Source organism: Salvelinus alpinus, chromosome 24 (genome assembly GCF_045679555.1).
Source record: "Salvelinus alpinus chromosome 24, SLU_Salpinus.1, whole genome shotgun sequence".
NCBI classification, from domain to species: domain Eukaryota; kingdom Metazoa; phylum Chordata; class Actinopteri; order Salmoniformes; family Salmonidae; genus Salvelinus; species Salvelinus alpinus.
Genome location: NC_092109.1, coordinates 18,369,857 through 18,388,041, shown reverse-complemented (window position 1 = coordinate 18,388,041; position 18,185 = coordinate 18,369,857). Strand labels below are relative to the sequence as shown.

The following is an 18,185-nucleotide window of genomic DNA, read 5'->3' as shown; positions in this document are numbered from 1 at the left end:
GCAGTGAGAGGCCTTGAAAAGGAGCAGCTCTGAGCAACTGGGTCAGCCCAACCATGTCCCAAAAAAAGCAGCCTTACAGCTTGAGTGTCTAATGCATGTGAACACCGGCCATACTCAGTTGCCATTTCCTCTAAGCCAGTCAAAATGTCATTACGCAAGCAGTTGAATGCCTACCAGAATTTGTGCTCTTTGGCAGATGTTCAAGTGATAGCTAGAAAATGGCATTGTAAATGTGCCATGCAAGCACCAATAAAGGAAACTAGCTGCACATCACATGAAATTGCCAAGACAGCAACTAAAGCACTAGCTCCTTCTAGTGGACAAGATTAAGTATTACAATAAGAATACCTTCAAAATCAAAGTATTAAACAAAAGCATAATTTAAAAGTTTATAAAATGTTTATTGACATTACATGAATATACAGTCTTGATCATACATGCAAGTTACATTGATGGCCAGGTAGAACTTACCCACTTTAGGTCAATGCATTTAATTACCAGGAAGTCCAACACCCAGGTGTTGGAACACAAGCTATACACTTCCAACACTAACATTTCTCCCACAATCGTTAAGACTTTACTAAAAAAAATAAAAATCACATAAGTCATACATTCTGTACAGTACAAGCAGCACATAGCGCCAGCAGGCATCTCATAGGGTGAGTTGTTTTGCAAGGTCCTTGATCAATGAAGACTTAAGCTGTGAAATAGTGGCAATTCTCATCTGCTTCTGACTAGAGTACTTGTTCTTAACCGTCTGAAACAAAGAGTTAAAAATCAGGGGGACATGGGCAATTTCGTAGAATCATTTGAACGCTAATCATTGGTGCATGTATAGTGACATTCACAAAGCAAGAGGCAGTACTTTATATGATACTCACCATGTGCTTAGTTTGTCCCTCGTTCACCTTCAGAACATTTTTTGCGATGTGCTGCATGGCAGGGACCAGGCTGTCTTCTGTGTAGTTCATGTAATGCTGTAGTGTGGAGCTCTGGGGTGAGGACGGAAATACAGCAAGTAAGAAGACTTAAGCAATAATGAACAATGTCCTCGTTTCACTGGTCAGGAAAGCTTACAAAATGGTGGATGCCATTCAGAAAAGTTAAGAGAATTGAATAAACTGATGACATCTTACCCATTCACCGCAGTTGAAGACCTTCAGGGTGAGGGCAAAGGCTGCACTGGCCACCTGGGAGGGAGGGAAGTGCACCATCTCGTAGTCTACCATGGTGAGCTCCACAAAGTACTTTGCCAGGGTGTGGTGCTCAGCAGTCACCTGGAGAGATTTTAATTGGTGTGAATACAGGACAGGGCTGTCCAACCCTCTTCCAAAGAGCTACAGTCCTATAGATTTCTGCACTAAGGCTAATCTAGTGCACCAGATTCTAATAATTAGCTGGTTGATAAACTAAGTTACACCTGTGGTTGGAGCAAAAACCTACAGGAAGGTAGCTCTTTCGGAACAGGGTTGGAGAGCAACACAAATGGAGGTGTCAGTATTGAAGGGGGTTGGCATACCTCGCCAATCTTTGAGGCCCTTCTGAGGAACTGGAGGGGGAGAGGACGGCCAAAGCTGAACTTGAGCACCCTTAGGATCGTCATCTCCATGTCCCTGATCTGTGCAGTGGTGTAGGCCTGGTCGGTAACATAGGCGAAGTCTAAGATCTCCGGAGGGTACATCTCCTCGTATTTGGAGGCAATGAACATGGCTGTCACACCAACAAGCTGGAGCTGCTTTTTGGGCAGTGGGTTATCCTGGTGAACGAGATGTCAATCAATTGGGACCTTTCACACACACATAGTAATAAGAGCAAATTATTTGTGGTTCTGTCAAACCCATTTTGTTGATCTGCCCCAACTTGAAATGCTGGATTGGCAAAAAATAAAGCCTACTAGCGGGTTAAATGATATGTCTGCTACATTCCCCACCACGTGGCCTCCCGAGTGGCGCAGTGGTCTAAGGCACTGCATCACAGTGCTAGCTGTGCCACTAGAGATTCTGGGTTCGAGTCCAGGCCCTGTCGCAGCAGGCCGCGACCGGGAGGCAGCGCACAATTGGCCCAGCGGTATCCGGGTTAGGGGAGGGTTTGGCCGGCAGGGATATCCTTGTCTCATAGCACTAGCAACGCCTGTGGCGGGCCGGGCACAGGGCACACTGACACGGTAGCCAGGTGTACGGTGTTTCCGACGACACATTGGTGCGGATGGCTTCCAGGTTGGATGGACATTGTGTCAAGAAGCAGTGCAGCTAGGTTGTGTTTCGGAGGATGCATGGCTCTAGACCGTCGCCTCTCCCCGAATCCGTACTGGAGTTGCAGCAAGACTAGACTAACTACTACCAATTGGATATCACGAAATTGGGGAGGAATAAAGGGGTGAAAATAAATTCCCACAACACTTCAAATAGTTTCAGATCAGGATGTCTAGGATATAGTTGGTCAAGGGAAAAATGCCACTGACTTATTACCTGAAGGAAGCGATCAATGATTCCCACAGTCATGAACATGGTCTCCTGCAGCAGGCGGAACTTGATTTGGACCTGGACAAGCCAATCGATGAGGATAGCACGCATGTTGCCTGTAATTTCCTGTCCCTCCAGATATTTGGGTTTGACAGCCTGATCAATCTGCAAGGGGAGATGACAGAGGGTCATGTATGCAACAGGCACATGCAGTAAGATAATGCATTTGCTGGACATAGTTACTCCGTTTCAGAACACCAACCTCAAGTTTCTGGAGATATTTGTAGATGTCCTTCACATAGTCACTGCAGAGCATGGGGTTGTCATAGTCATCAGCATCTACATCCTTGATATTAAGTAGGACATCTGAGAAGGCCTGGCACAGCTCGTTGGGAACACAGCCAGATGTCTCCATAGGTGTGGGAGACATTGGCTCAGGCAAAACCTGTCAGATAGCACCCAACGTTCATATTCAATATGGGGTGTAGTGGTGAACAAGGTCCAAAACGGGAATGGAGAGTTGAGCAGATTGAAGGCAAACAAAAATATGAAGCAGACAAATTATTGCCCATCACCCCAGAAGTCTCACCTGAACAAGGGGAAAAACTACTATTTTTGGTGCTTGAACCACCTGGGCCTTCTCAGCCCGCGTGCTGGTCTTCCTGTCAACCACCTTAGTGGTTTCTGCCTTTGCATTCTGTAGAATAATTTAAGCGCAGTATTTTAGTACAAAAAAAAATAAAGACATGGCAACTAGATCGTAAGCCATACATAGAGAAAACTTTTCCGGAATCTCACCTTTTTCAGAGTCTGTCTGGGGACTCCAACATTTCCGATTTCGCCGAGCGCCGCTCGTTGTCTCAGTGTAGGCTTAGTTCCCAGAACAGCCTTTCCCGGCAGAGTAGTTTGGTTCTCTGAGGAAGCCAGACGACTCTACCGCAATAAAAGAAACCATGTAGCTAGATTGATTCACAGTCAAATAAAACAAGGGATATCGAACTCTGAATGACTACAGTACGCAAGAATGTCACGAGAAGGAAACATTTTTGCAGATGCACGAGGCGATTCCCTCATCGCCATTTGAGCTCCAAAAATTCTAAACTAATGCATAGAAAAAATGAATCAAATGCCACGACTACATTACAACAACGAGAAATTCCGCAAAATATAAAACTTACTCTGGTCATAGGGAGAGCCATTTCGAAAGATGAGTTGGTTTGCTGAAGACAGAATACACTGATCTGTACAATACCAAAGGGTGAATGACCGTGGTTTAAATGCAGGCTTACTCGAATCTCATTCGCTGCGTTCCCAAATTCATTGTCATCTGATTGGATGATATGCAGCCGCTTAGAATGCGTTCCTAGGACAACCAGTAATGACGACAGAATTCATCTTTTTTTTTAAGACTTCCGCCTCCTTATAAATAAGAAAAATACATTTTGTTTCAGTTGAAAACAAAGGCACTTTATTGTACTTAATTACGGTTTACCAACTTGTTTTTTTGTTTGTTGATGTTTTCTACTATGTAATGAATTATATGTTTGCAAAGATCTTTTAATTTATTTTACTAGGCAAGTCAGTGAAGAACAAATTCGTATTTACAATGACGGCCTACCGGGGAACAGTGGGTTACCTGCCTTGATCAGGGGCAGAACGACAGATTTTTATCTTGTCGGCTTCGGGATTCGATCCAGCAACCTTTCGGTACTGGCCGAACTCTCTAACCACGAGGCTACCTGCCGCCCCTAGGAGCACCATCAGCTGCTAAATTCCCCAAAGATTCTTAAAAACCTTTGATTTTGGCTCTGCTTTTCTTTGATAACTCCACCATCACAGTTGCATTTTATGTAATAAAGTGTACACTTGTACTGCACTGTTATTTGACTATTTACGGTCTTCTTATTACTGCATTTGTGCTAGTCATGTAGGAAACAGGACATCATGCCCATACAACACACATTTATTATATTGTGTTAACCTCTGATCCCATAAATGTGCTCTGGAGGCACATCAGGCTCTCCACATATCTTGTGCATAATTACTCTTCTAAAAAAATGGAGGTGGAATAATCAAAGAACATAATAAAGACAGTGGTTGTAGTCCAACCATGATAAAAGTTATATATTCAATTTTTATTTCACATGAACTGCACACACACATAAATGCAAAAAAAAAAAAAAAAAAATTCTAAAATTTGATTTGGTACCACAGAATAAGTTACATGATACATGTTCCATCTTTCAGATAATTCATGGACTCCATTTGTTGTGTCATTGCCAGAACATCATGGAATCCAGTAGTGAGGCCAGACATGTGCTGGAAATAGGCCTCCTTCTCCACCTGGACAGATAGATTATTCACCCCGGCATCTTTCAGAATAGCAGTCACCTATAAATGACAACATGAAAATGGTTTGAGATGTATTATTCATGAAAACACAATTAACTTAACCCAAAAAATAACCAAGAAAAAAAAAATTCCACTCGCCTGCTGTATGATCCTCTGCTCCACAACGTCTGACATCAGCTGCAGGTGAATCGTTCCTGCGATGACACTGGCTGAGTGTCTCCAAAAGTGAGGGTCGCGGTAAGATAGCACACCTTCTACTTTCTCAATCTGAAAGAATACAAAAATACCCAACCTGATTATTCATTGTATGGTCCGCTCTTCAAACAATATCAATCAACCCAACATGATTATTCATTGTATGGTATGGTCCACTCTTCAAACACTATCAATCAACTGAACACAAATCTAATGTACTTAATTACAATATTTCAATTTTGATTTACTTTACTATGTAAGTACAGGTTTTGCTATCCAACCTTTTCCAGGGCGATGTTGAGGTCCTTCTCATGTTCAGGAGGCGTCCTCAAGAGGAGGACCTCGGCTGCATCTGTCAGCAGCGGGATGACACTGAGGAAGATGAGGGTGGAGATGAAGAGGGAACAGATGGGGTCAGCGATCAACCAGCCAAACTGACGAATGAGAATTGTGGAGATGATCACACCAACACTGCCCAGGGTGTCAGCCAGCACGTGCAGAAAGACACCTGGAAAAAAATACGCATTTAAAGCCGTGATTAAACAGACTGTGGTCCGTCATACAGTTGAAAACAACGAAGAGCAAATGAGCACCTAATTTGGACGTACATTCATAACACCTCTCTTCAGCTCAGCTCTACAAGGAATTATGAACAGCTTTTATAATGTGGATCACTCACCTCTCATATTGGCATTCATGCCCCCGCCATGGGAGTGGCCATGGCTGCTTCCATGACTGTGTCCATGACTGCTCTGCCCATGCCCGTTTCCACCGTGCCCATGTCCCCCATGAGAGTGCCCGTGCTCGCTGTGCCCATGCCCGTGGGAGTGGCCATGATCATGTGATGAACAGTTGCTTTTAGCGGCACCGTGGGAGTGGGCGTGGCTGAAGGCACAGATACCCACTAGGTTGACGAGGAGACCTCCAACTGACACAGGCTAGGGAAAACACAGATGCTGTGTTATCAGGGTTACCAGACGAACATTTGTTTAAACTCTTTTGGACAACCTACATATTATTAGGTAGAGAAACTTGAATATGTTTGATACAAATGTTAACATGATGAACATAAAGAGGCATTATGAGAAGCTGTAGACATGGTTAACTTACTGTCAACATGTCTGTGTTAATGTTGGGAGGGTCTACGAGTCGTGTGACCGACTCCACAAAGACAAAGAAAGCTATGACCATGAGGAACAAGCCATTGATGAATCCAGAGAGAATTTCAACTCGGCCATATCTGCAAATTGAAACAGAACATTGATCAATCACATTTGAATTTCTCAACTTGACAATAATAGCTCCAGATAAGAATGAAGACGTCCAATTAGGGCTGGGCGATATGACGATATATATCGTGTGACGATAGAAAAACTTCTATCATTTCATATTATGCTCTATCGTTTATTTCGTTGTGTCGCAAATCACACTCTATACGGCAATATTTTTCGTCGATTGGACGACGCTTTGCGTTCTTCCACACGTGCAGAAGGAAATTTGCAACACAAACAAACATGGAGGAGAGTGAACGTGACACAAAGCACGGAGCCATGGAGCTCGTATCTAAAAGAGGGGCTACTTCGGTCGCTTGGACGTGGTTTGGGTATCAAAAGTCTGACACGGGCCAGAAAACCGTCCTCTGCAAAATATGCCGCAAGCCGGTCCCGACAACAGGCTCAAACACCACTAACCTCTTTTACCACCTACGCAAGAATCATGTGAAACAGTACGGAGAGAATCTAAGGATGAGACCCAAAACAGTACAATCGAGTGCTCAAAACAAACCACCGACTCAGACATTGCAAGAGGCTTTTGCCCGCGGCACACCATATGGCAAAGAATCACAAAGGTGGAAGGAGATAACAGCTGCCGTTACAACTTACATCTGCAAAGACATGGCCCCAATTTATACTGTCGAGAAACTGAGGTTTCGTGAGTTGGTGCCAACACTCGACCCAAGGTACCAAATGCAAATTGATAAGTGACAAGTATTAATGCCAAAATAACATGCAAAACAGGCAAGCCCCCCTCCATTTAAAAAAAATATTATATATATACAGTGGGGAGAACAAGTATTTGATACACTGCCGATTTTGCAGGTTTTCCTACTTACAAAGCATGTAGAGGTCTGTAATTTTTATCATAGGTACACTTCAACTGTGAGAGACGGAATCTAAAACAAAAATCCAGAAAATCACATTGTATGATTTTTAAGTAATTAATTTGCATTTTATTGCATGACATAAGTATTTGAACACCTACCAACCAGTAAGAATTCTGGCTCTCACAGACCTGTTAGTTTTTCTTTAAGAAGCCCTCCTGTTCTCCACTCATTACCTGTATTAACTGCACATGTTTGAACTCGTTACCTGTATAAAAGACACCTGTCCACACGCTCAATCAAACAGACTCCAACCTCTCCACAATGGCCAAGACCAGAGAGCTGTGTAAGGACATCAGGGATAAAATTGTAGACCTGCACAAGGCTGGGATGGGCTACAGGACAATAGGCAAGCAGCTTGGTGAGAAGGCAACAACTGTTGGCGCAATTATTAGAAAATGGAAGAAGTTCAAGATGACGGTCAATCACCCTCGGTCTGGGGCTCCATGCAAGATATCACCTCGTGGGGCATCAATGATCATGAGGAAGGTGAGGGATCAGCCCAGAACTACACGGCAGGACCTGGTCAATGACCTGAAGAGAGCTGGGACCACAGTCTCAAAGAAAACCATTAGTAACACACTACGCCGTCATGGATTAAAATCCTGCAGCGCACGCAAGGTCCCCCTGCTCAAGCCAGCGCATGTCCAGGCCCGTCTGAAGTTTGCCAATGACCATCTGGATGATCCAGAGGAGGAATGGGAGAAGGTCATGTGGTCTGATGAGACAAAAATATAACTTTTTGGTCTAAACTCCACTCGCTGTGTTTGGAGGAAGAAGAAGGATGAGTACAACCCCAAGAACCCATCCCAAACGTGAAGCATGGAGGTGGAAACATCATTCTTTGGGGCTGCTTTTCTGCAAAGGGTACAGGACGACTGCACCGTATTGAGGGGAGGATGGATGGGGCCATGTATCGCGAGATCTTGGCCAACAACCTCCTTCCCTCAGTAAGAGCATTGAAGATGGGTCGTGGCTGGGTCTTCCAGCATGACAACGACCCGAAACACACAGCCAGGGCAACTAAGGAGTGGCTCCGTAAGAAGCATCTCAAGGTCCTGGAGTGGTCTAGCCAGTCTCCAGACCTGAATCCAATAGAAAATCTTTGGAGGGAGCTGAAATTCCGTATTGCCCAGCGACAGCCCCGAAACCTGAAGGATCTGGAGAAGGTCTGTATGGAGGAGTGGGCCAAAATCCCTGCTGCAGTGTGTGCAAACCTGGTCAAGAACTACAGGAAACGTATGATCTCTGTAATTGCAAACAAAGGTTTCTGTACCAAATATTAAGTTCTGCTTTTCTGATGTATCAAATACTTATGTCATGCAATAAAATGCAAAGGAATTACTTAAAAATCATACAATGTGATTTTCTGGATTTTTGTTTTAGATTCCGTCTCTCACAGTTGAAGTGTACCTATGATAAAAATTACAGACCTCTACATGCTTTGTAAGTAGGAAAACCTGCAAAATCGGCAGTGTATCAAATACTTGTTCTCCCCACTGTATATATTTTTAGGCCTATATTTATTTTGTTTGCAACTATAGTTGAAGTGTTTTCTATTTACCTTTTTAGGTTTCATAAATTTGGTTACATTCTTATTTGAAAATGTGCACAAAGGTTCTAAATAAAAGGAGAAATAATCATATGAGTAAGTACCTTTTATTTGTTGATTATAACTCAAAATGTAATAAGAAATAGGCCTTTACATGTGGTCATTTCATATAAACTATTTATTCATTGAATTTACAGAAAATGTGCTATATCGTGATATGATTCGTTATCGGGATATGAAATTACTTATAAATCGGGATATGAGATTTTGGCCATATCGTCCAGCCCTACGTCCAATACCTCTTAGAGCAGCTTATCTCCATTACTGAGCTTACCCATAAGAGAATATCCTGGTTGCTTTCCAGCGTGTCATGAGAGCTGCGAAGAGGCCCAGCACTAGAGCAGAGCAGTCAAACAACATGTGGAAGCCATCAGAGATCAGGCCCAGGCTGTTGGTCCACACACCGTAGAAGAGCTCCACAAACGTGAAAGCCTAGAACGTGGAAAACAAGAAGTAACAAGCAATTTAGTCAACTAATCTTAATTTTTTTTAGCCACCACAAAAAGCTCTGTAGATAAGGCATGGTACTGAAATTCTCAAGTCTAGATCACCCAGTCCAGTCATCTGATATTCAGTCCTGTGTATTCTCATACCTGAGGTTCTACTTACCAGATTGAGACAGAGGAAGTAGAAGATCTGTCTGGAATCATACTCCTCCAGGATCTGTTTGAGGGAGTCTTTGATGAAGCGGGGCAGAGACTGGGACGTGTGCTGCAGGGCGTCCCCCATGAAGTTATACAGAGGGGTTCCCTCGGGGGAATACCCCACCAAGGTCCCCTTCTGACCCTTCTTCGATGGTGACGACAAGATGCTGTCAGCTGAAAACAGTGAGAGAGGGGGATTTACGCTATATGACATGCTCAATGAATGCCACCTGAAAGTTAGACTACTTAATGTCAGTCCTTAATCTGACAAAAACTGTCTAGCCACCATGAAGTCAGTCATTACTACTGCCGGTACTCTCACTCACCCATGATGAAGAAGACTGCACTGACCAGCACCCCCCCAGAGAGCACATGCTCCGTCTCTGTGCTCTCTTGCTGGGGGGTCTTGCTCATGGTCCGGAGCTGTTCCGTCAGCGGGTGGGTCCAGAAGTTGGCCAGCAGCAGCCCGCTGAGGAAGAGAAAGATGGAGCCGTAGCGGGCACACCTGGGAGCCTCCATCTTGGTGATGCAGATGGACTCTACATAGAACTCCAGGATCATTACAGAGAAGATGATCATCCCAAATGGCAGGATAAGAGCCGACCATGACTCCACTTTGCTCTGGAAATTTAGAATCACAGTTTAGGCACTTTGTACTCTTTATGCAGTAACAAATACCCAATTGTTTGGGCTCTTAACCTTACTGAGACAAAATATTTGTAAAGAAATCTGATAAAGCTGCATTATAGATGCCTTAGAACTGTGCTTTCCCATATTATCCATATCTTACCTCTGTGGTGGCTGAGAGCACTATGACCCAGGGCAGCAGGACTATGGAGGAGACCAAGTTATCCAGGGCATAGAGGCGTTTGGCTCCCCCGATCTCCACAGACAACTTCCTGGAAGCTGTGTGGAAGCCAATCTTCAGGCAGAGGGACACCACCAGCAACACAACTCCACCCTGAGAAAGAGAGCATTAGTGGCTTAACTTTTCTCAAAGTGTGGAGAAAGGAGAGAAGATGGAGTTGAGGCACAGGGAAGATTACATCCACTAGACAAGCAAATACTGTACTTGTGATGTGATTGATTTCCTTACCTTGTGATCTGCTACCCCCAAGAATGCAATAGCAGTATAGAGAGCATGAGTGAGGGCACTGTCATGGTGTCCTTCAGCTAGAAGAGCAGATGATTAAGGGAAAGACTATAGAGGTTAGACATTATGATCACCCATTCAGAAAGAAAATAATGCACTTGTATACCCCTATTCTATCATGCATTTCAGAAAGGATACGATGTTCCGCCATCTTCGCCATGAGGTCATCATTGTCAAAGAGAAGGAGACAGATGACAGCGATAATGAAGAGAGCAGCACCTCTGGTCTACAACACAAACAGACATGTTGTCATTCACAACATCCACAGGGGTTTGGAAGACATTGAAATGAAGATTGATAAGACTGTTTAGAAAGAAATTTAAAAAACAGATGCACACGTGTGCTTACCTTGGAGGGGCCACCTCCTGAGCTTGTGAATAGAACACTGAGGAGTGCGATGACCACCACATCGCTGTGCTCAAACAGTAACAACGTCCTGAGCAAGAAGGAAAAAAATTGGATCTTATCAAGGAGTGTCTGAGGTCGTACAAGTAATGACATCAAGAAACAAAACCCTCCATTCAATCAGACGGCTGAAATGACATCTTACCTTAAAGGTCCACAGAGAGTGAGACCAAAGAAACCCAGGAGGGAAATGATGCAGCTGATGACCGAATGTTTGAGAAGCTTGATCCACTGCAATAAAGATGGGTGAGGGTCACGTGATTACTCCTGGAGTGCACATGCTGTCTATGACACATTATTTGTGTCTCCGAGTAAGACCTGAAAGCAAGGCAAAAGCATACCTGTCTCTTTGAAATTGCTTTCCCAGAAGAGAATGGTTTTTGGAAGAAAACCAAAATCACTGCACACCTAGACAGGAACAAGAGACAGATGTATTTTCCATTCATAACAGAATAAACTCAGATTTTAAATCGGAGGAGAAAAGGGTAACAAGGAGCTACTCACCCCAATTTTAGTATGAAGATGAACTGAACAATATGGACAACTTTAAGGAGGTCATATGATTCAAAGATCCCAAGTGCCTTCAACACCTTGGACACAAGCAGTAACACTATGTACCTGGTTAGCCTGAAAGAGAGAATACCAAATGCAATCTGAGAACATGAATTTGCCCACCTAGCTAAGGACGACTAGTGATGACAATCAGTGACAAACACAGCCATGATGTAAACAATAGCCTCACTTCTACTGTAGGCTAGCATTGAACAGAACATACAAGCAAATACTCTGAACTCAACTAATGTGGTACAATCGTCACAGGATAAATAGTTAGTCAGCGAAGAAAGCAACTGACCTTTTTTGTCTTGCTGCTTTTTGTTCTATGTTGCTCTGTCTGTATGCTACGTCTTGCTTGTCCTATGTTGCTATGTCTGTATGCTATGTCTTGTTCTATGTTGCTATTGTCCATATTGTAATTGTTTTTAATAACCTGCCCAGGGACTGCGGTTGAAAATTAGCCGGCTGGCTAAAACCGGCACTTTTACTGAAACGTTGATTAATGTGCACTGTCCCTGTAAAAATAAAATAAACTCAAACTCAAACCTAGCTGAGGAACGCTCAGCTCTGTTCTCTCTTGAGCATTCCTCAGCTACAGCTAACCTAAGCTGCCTAACCACAACAATTTAACGTTACTAGAAAACTAGAGGGCTTACCTGGCATTCGGTATTTCAACCCTGCCAAGCTGTCCACTGGAAAGTACATTGCTGCTGTATTTGTCATCCATTTTTAAAGCTAGGCTGAAATTCAACAAATGTAATGATCCATGCGACCAGGCTGGTGGTTGCTAGCGAACGTTGGCCTTGTAAAGTTGTGTCAAAGAGATTAACGTTACTATAGTAGCTGTTGTTAGCTAGCTAGCCGGCTAGCTTATCATATAATTCAACAAGGCATCGTAGCTAGCTAGTTAGCAAGACCTCCCTCTTACAATACAGATGCAGACCATGTTCGTTCAAATATCCGGCATAATTAAGAATATGGTATCATAAACTATTTGTAAAATTGCTTCCAAAGGAAAGAATACCATCCCAGATGGTTGCGGCCACACTTCCGGATACTGTAAACGTTTCCACGTCACAAATTCGCGAACCTAATGCCGCGTTCAAACAACTTGGAACACGGAAAAATACGAGGTCAAATCATGACGTTAGTGATCTTCAGGTCGGAAAGTCGGAGCTCTAGGCATAGGCCCGAGCTCCCGATTTGAATTCCGATTTGGATGACCATTCAAATCGATTTTTCTCAGTCGACGCTTGTTTTTTCCGAGTTCCCAATGGTTTTGAACGTACTAGAGTTCCCAGGTCCGAGTTCCCATCAGTTCTGCTTTTTGCAGCCAAAGTGAAATTATAGCCTTTCCCCAAAACATTTTATATTTAGACTTTGGATTACATATTTTATACTGCTGTAGGATACCTAAAAAGATACATTGATTACTGCTCTTACAAAGAGTTTTATGAATACATAATTCCAATATACTTATTTAGTAAACAAACCACATATGAAGGCAGCACTAGTTGTCAAGCTCTTATCTGTTCTTTATGTATGCAGCTATTTGTAAACAGGTAGGCCTTCAATATTTTCAATATGTTTTTATTTATTTTAGTAATGCAAGAACATTTGGTATGTACAGTCTTCAGAGAGGTCCGCACAGTAAAAGCAGGATTTTCTCATAATATCCCTTGTCTCCTCCTGTTTCACAAAGGAAACGGGGTAATGAGTTAATGTCAAAATAAAAAATCTCCAACTTTCTCCTGATTCTCACCCAGTGTTGTGTTGTGTAATTCACCAGGGTGTGCTCCTGTAGGTTTTTTTTGTACATGGTCTCAAACTCTTCCATCACCTTCTTCAGGTCCACCTCAGAGCGGCTCAGCAGGCATCCTGATCAGAGTTTCATCACACGTACCGTAGCCCTGGAGAGGAGTTTTATATCTTTACCAAATACACCATCTAATACAGGTAAGCACCAACGCACACACGCATGAACACACACACACACACACACACACACACACACACACACACACACACACACACACACACACACACACACACACACACACACACACACACACACACACACACACACACACACACACACACACACACACACACACACAGAGAGAGATTAAGAAAGCAGGCTTGCAGCAGACACTTTACTACACTATCAAAGACATACAGATCAGTTGAATATAAATCCCAGAAATAGAGTACAATGTATCAATCCTGATAGTGGAGATGACCTCACCAATGTCTATGAGGCAGTCCTCAACGTCCCCCTTCGGCTCCAGGTCGAGTGCTTTGGGCAAAGCCACAACACTGAAATCAGAATACTTCTGGAATGCTAGGAGATAAAAATAGACATTGATTCATTCATGATTAAGGACAGTCTTAAGAATCTTTCTTTCTGTGTGTCCGTTTTATGTGTGATCTGTTTGTGTGTGGTTACATTACACCTGTTTGTCTGGGTGTGTTTGGACCTCTGTTGTGTGTTGGAACCTATGTAGTGATTTTGTACCTGGCTATTTTGGAGACTCTGCAGGCCTTCTGTGTGTTTGTGTGTGTTTGTACTCATTAATATGCCTTACCTTTGGCGAGCTGTGGGCCGCTCCTGCTGCAGGAATGTCAATGAAGACGGCGACATCAGTCCCTTTGGTATTCTCTCCTGCCTCAAAGAGAGCCTAGGAAACAATTTTACCACATTAGAGACTGACTATGTGCCCAGACATTATCATGGAGTTATATTATTGCATCTACTATGTTGTTAAAGCTCCTACCCTTGCACCCTTTTTGGCAAGATCGATGTCCACGTCAGTGTCTTTACTCCTGTCAGCCTTCAGAAGGGCCAGAATTGCGGGGGTGAAGTCTCCACTGGTCTCACATTTAATGACCTTGTCCAAGTCCTTCTGGTATTCTGTAGGAGAAAGCGAGCGAGACATTTATAACGCTTCAATACATCCTTACACTCATGATCGATCTTGAAATGAACACATATTCACACTATCCATGAAGGTCCTCTTGATCTGACAAATCTCCTCGTGTGTCCTTGATGCCATAATTTCTACCAGAAGATCCTAATTTGTGCCCAAACGCTATTGAACAAAACAAGAACCATATCGAATAGCAATTGAAGCATAGACCTGCCCTACAGTACATGATAATATTGGTCACAATTGGTCACCAAATAAAAGGGTGTGTGTGAACATTTGCAATTTCTTTCAACATGGCGCAGGATAGACAGCAAGGGAGAGGAAGAAATCAAAGAGCTCGTAGACAAGGGGCCCGTCAAAGAGGTCAAAGAGGTGGGCATGGGCCCCGTCAAAGAGGTGGGCATGGGCCCCGTCAAAGAGGTGGGCATGGGCCCCGTCAAAGAGGTGGGCATGGGCCCCGTCAAAGAGGTGGGCATGGGCCCCGTCAAAGAGGTGGGCATGGGCCCCGTCAAAGAGGTGGGCATGGGCCCCGTCAAAGAGGTCAAAGAGGTGGGCATGGGCCCCGTCAAAGAGGTGGGCATGGGCCCCGTCAAAGAGGTCAAAGAGGTGGGCATGGGCCCCGTCAAAGAGGTGGGCATGGGCCCCGTCAAAGAGGTGGGCATGGGCCCCGTCAAAGAGGTGGGTATCAGAGAGAGGGAGGTAGGCGACATGGAACATGTGTCTAAAGTCCAGGCCATCGTCGTTGACCATGTGGTAAACAGAGGCCTTACCATGGCAGAGGCTGCTAGATTAATTCACCAAATCTGAAAAGATCAACTGTCAATTCGATCATGAGAACATTTCGCCAAGAAAACCAGTAAGTCTGCAGAATATGCACTCTGCTTTATCATTACATTTACAGTAAATGACATGTTACAGTAAATTACATACAGTAAAAAAACATGTTAATGTTCTTACAGTATGATCTATTGACAGTATACACTGTTCTACCCTCAGAATTGACAGAAGACCCTGTGGCCGTGTGCTGACCGACCAGCAGGAGTGAGCAGTGGTGGAAAAGGTGAGAGCCATCAGTGACATATGGCTGTTCAAAATAAAGCAGGCCATTGAGGAGACCGATGACACCTTTATCAATGTGGCATCCACCAGCTTAACAACAATCATCTGCCTTTCGAAGAGGCACCAGGTATCTATGAAACACATTTACCTTGTGGCTTTTGTGAGAAACAACGACTGGGTGAAACAACTGCGGGCCTAGTATGTTCAGGTACAGCACTATATTGTAAGGCTCTGTATTTATTTTCTTAGTCAACCTTGTGTTCTGTTTCTTTGTGTTCTTGAACGTAGCCCTGTCTTTCATTTTTGCTCGTTGATTTCCCCTGTGTTAGTTACTCACCTGGTCTCATCAGCTCCTTATTTAGTTCAGTTCATTCTGTTTGTGCCTTTGTGAGGTATTGTTCGCTTTGACTCTACTAAGCCTTTTCCTAGCTCGTTTGTGAGAAACAGTTATAGCCTTCAGTCCTAGTTTTGATTCACCTGCCTGTTTGCCTACCTGTGTATGACCATTGCCTGCCTGTGACCACGATTCCTGCCTTCTGCGAAATAAACACCTGCTGCGCTCTGCGCGTGAATCTACACCTTTTTCTCCCTGAGTATTCATTACATATATACTGTATTACTGTTATTATTTGATGTACACGTTACTTCACAATATCATATTGGAACTATACTGTAAAAATAACTAACAAAAATATATTTTAGAGGGTGATAGTGCTTGATGCTACTGTGAACTATCACAAGTATATCTTTGTTGATGAAGCGGGCTTTAACCTGGCCAAAACTTGGCAACTCATCGGCCAACGGGCGACCGTCCAAGTGCCTGGACAACGTGGGGGAAACATCTCCATGTGCGCAGCTATCTCTGAAGATGGTGTGGTATAACGTAGGTCATTACTTGGATCCTATAACACTGCACACCTCATTGTGTTTCTCAATGAAATTGAGCAGGACTGTCAAGGTGGAGAAGTCACCGATGACATTGTGTGGGACAATTTCAGGTTCCACCATGCAGAGGGGGTTCAGGCATGGTTTTGGGCCCATCCCCGATATGTGACCCTGTTCCTGCCCCCATACTCTTCTGTCCTCAACCCTATTAAGGATTATTTTTCAGCATGGATGATCGCCGTCCTCATGAGCTTGCCACCTTCCTTCTGGCAATGGACGAGGCTTACGACGACATCAATGCAGACCAACGTCAAGCTTGGATTTGCCAACCCAAAAGGTTTTTCCCGCGATGCATGAACAATGAGATTCACAGTGATGTGGACGAGAATGTACGGCCAAATGCTCAAGAAAGGCTTGATGCAAATGAATGCGTGCTAAATGTTATTTTATCTTAATTAATTTAATTTGTTTCATTTGAACACGTATCTTGCATTGGATGAACTGGTAGTTAAAACGACTAAGTTGAAAATATAGAATTATGTGATTAAACCAATGTTCTCATTAGATTTCACATTAAACGTATATTTTGAATCAGTGGTTGTGTGGTGAGAGATGTTCACAATCCAAATGAATGCACAACGGCAAGTTTTGAATGAAAGACTGGCTGTGTTACAAGTGACCAGTTTGGAGTTTTGTACTAAGAGTTGTGAAAATATACCAAAAAACTGTATTGCTGTTTACCTTTGTAGCTTGTCTGAGCTGGTGGGCATCAAATTAGTCAGGGGTCATCAGCAGGGCCAAAACCACATCCTTCAGATCTGAGCTCAGAGCTGACTTCAGGTCATCAGTCAGAGCCTGAAACAAGTTAGAGGGGAGGGGACGAGATGTGTAAGGGGCAGTTAGGAGTGGGGATTGGCTGAGGGGACAATGTTGTGACTCATATGCCCAGAAGACTGCTCATAGACTCATAGATTTGTTGTCTCTGCCCATTGCTCCTCTTCACCAGAACTGTCATAGTCACATCCTCATCCACTCCTGTAGAGGTAATATTGATCATTAATAAAAACACAACAAAACCGACTGAGTGAATAGTTAAAGGTTAAATAAAACATTTAAATTAAATTAAAATAGAAGCCCATTGGATAGAAACTGGTTGAATCAACATTGTTTAAACATAATTTGAACCACAAAATGTAATGTGATGATATTGAATCAACGTGAATGTGGAATTTGTCGTTGTTGATTTCACGTTGAATTCACGTTAGATGACAACTCAACTCAACCAAATGTAAATCAAAACCAGACGATGAACTGACGTCTGTGCCCAGCGGGAGGGGGGGCTTGGAGGTTGACTATTCTGATACATGGTGTTCTTACCTTTGACTTCAATGGCTTTCTCAAGAGCTGTTGCATCACCACTAGCGCTTAAGTGTGGATATGGGGCTACTGTTCCATAATATACAGGCTTTGATTTACCAAACATTTGTGAGTTGTCTTCCATCTTTCCAGCTGTTATGTCTGTTTCCATCTCTACAGCTGATGTGACGGTTTCAATCTCTACTGTTTGCGACTGTTTCCATCTTTACAGCTCGGAATTTAGTTATATCTGTGAAAATAATTCCTGTAAGTACAGTGTAACAGGTGCTGTAATTACTGATTGTTACACTGTACTTATCTCAGTCAACTTAACCCTATCACTAGTCCTCACACTAATCCTAAGTAATAGCAGTATAATTACAGTGTACTTGTTACACTGTACTAACTGGAATACGTAC

General features: G+C 43.4%; 2 protein-coding genes and 1 pseudogene across 3 annotated transcripts; all 3 read right to left on the bottom strand.

Moving 5' to 3' along the window:
• Nucleotides 1-380: 380 nt before the first annotated feature.
• On the bottom strand, nucleotides 381-3,773 carry LOC139551785 (G2/mitotic-specific cyclin-B1-like). Of its 2 annotated transcripts, XM_071363121.1 has the most exons (9): nucleotides 3,641-3,773; nucleotides 3,261-3,395; nucleotides 3,052-3,159; nucleotides 2,725-2,907; nucleotides 2,469-2,627; nucleotides 1,520-1,756; nucleotides 1,137-1,277; nucleotides 882-992; nucleotides 381-757 (listed from the first exon to the last, which is right to left on the bottom strand). In XM_071363121.1, the coding sequence occupies exons 1-9, from the start codon at nucleotides 3,659-3,661 to the stop codon at nucleotides 653-655; spliced, it is 1,200 nt and encodes a 399-aa protein (XP_071219222.1). In that variant the 5' UTR covers nucleotides 3,662-3,773; the 3' UTR covers nucleotides 381-652. The 2 variants fall into 2 exon arrangements, with proteins under 2 accessions (XP_071219222.1, XP_071219223.1); XM_071363122.1 differs by lacking the exon at nucleotides 1,520-1,756.
• Nucleotides 3,774-4,576: 803 nt separating this feature from the next.
• On the bottom strand, nucleotides 4,577-12,755 carry slc30a5 (solute carrier family 30 member 5). The gene is made up of 16 exons (XM_071363120.1): nucleotides 12,196-12,755; nucleotides 11,489-11,611; nucleotides 11,326-11,392; nucleotides 11,130-11,215; nucleotides 10,928-11,015; nucleotides 10,718-10,805; nucleotides 10,523-10,599; nucleotides 10,217-10,387; nucleotides 9,753-10,047; nucleotides 9,392-9,600; nucleotides 9,057-9,214; nucleotides 6,120-6,249; nucleotides 5,689-5,947; nucleotides 5,291-5,517; nucleotides 4,953-5,081; nucleotides 4,577-4,853 (listed from the first exon to the last, which is right to left on the bottom strand). The coding sequence occupies exons 1-16, from the start codon at nucleotides 12,264-12,266 to the stop codon at nucleotides 4,683-4,685; spliced, it is 2,349 nt and encodes a 782-aa protein (XP_071219221.1). The 5' UTR covers nucleotides 12,267-12,755; the 3' UTR covers nucleotides 4,577-4,682.
• LOC139551844 (annexin A1-like) lies at nucleotides 12,614-17,911 on the bottom strand (annotated as a pseudogene).
• Between the last annotated feature and the right edge of the window lie 274 nt (nucleotides 17,912-18,185).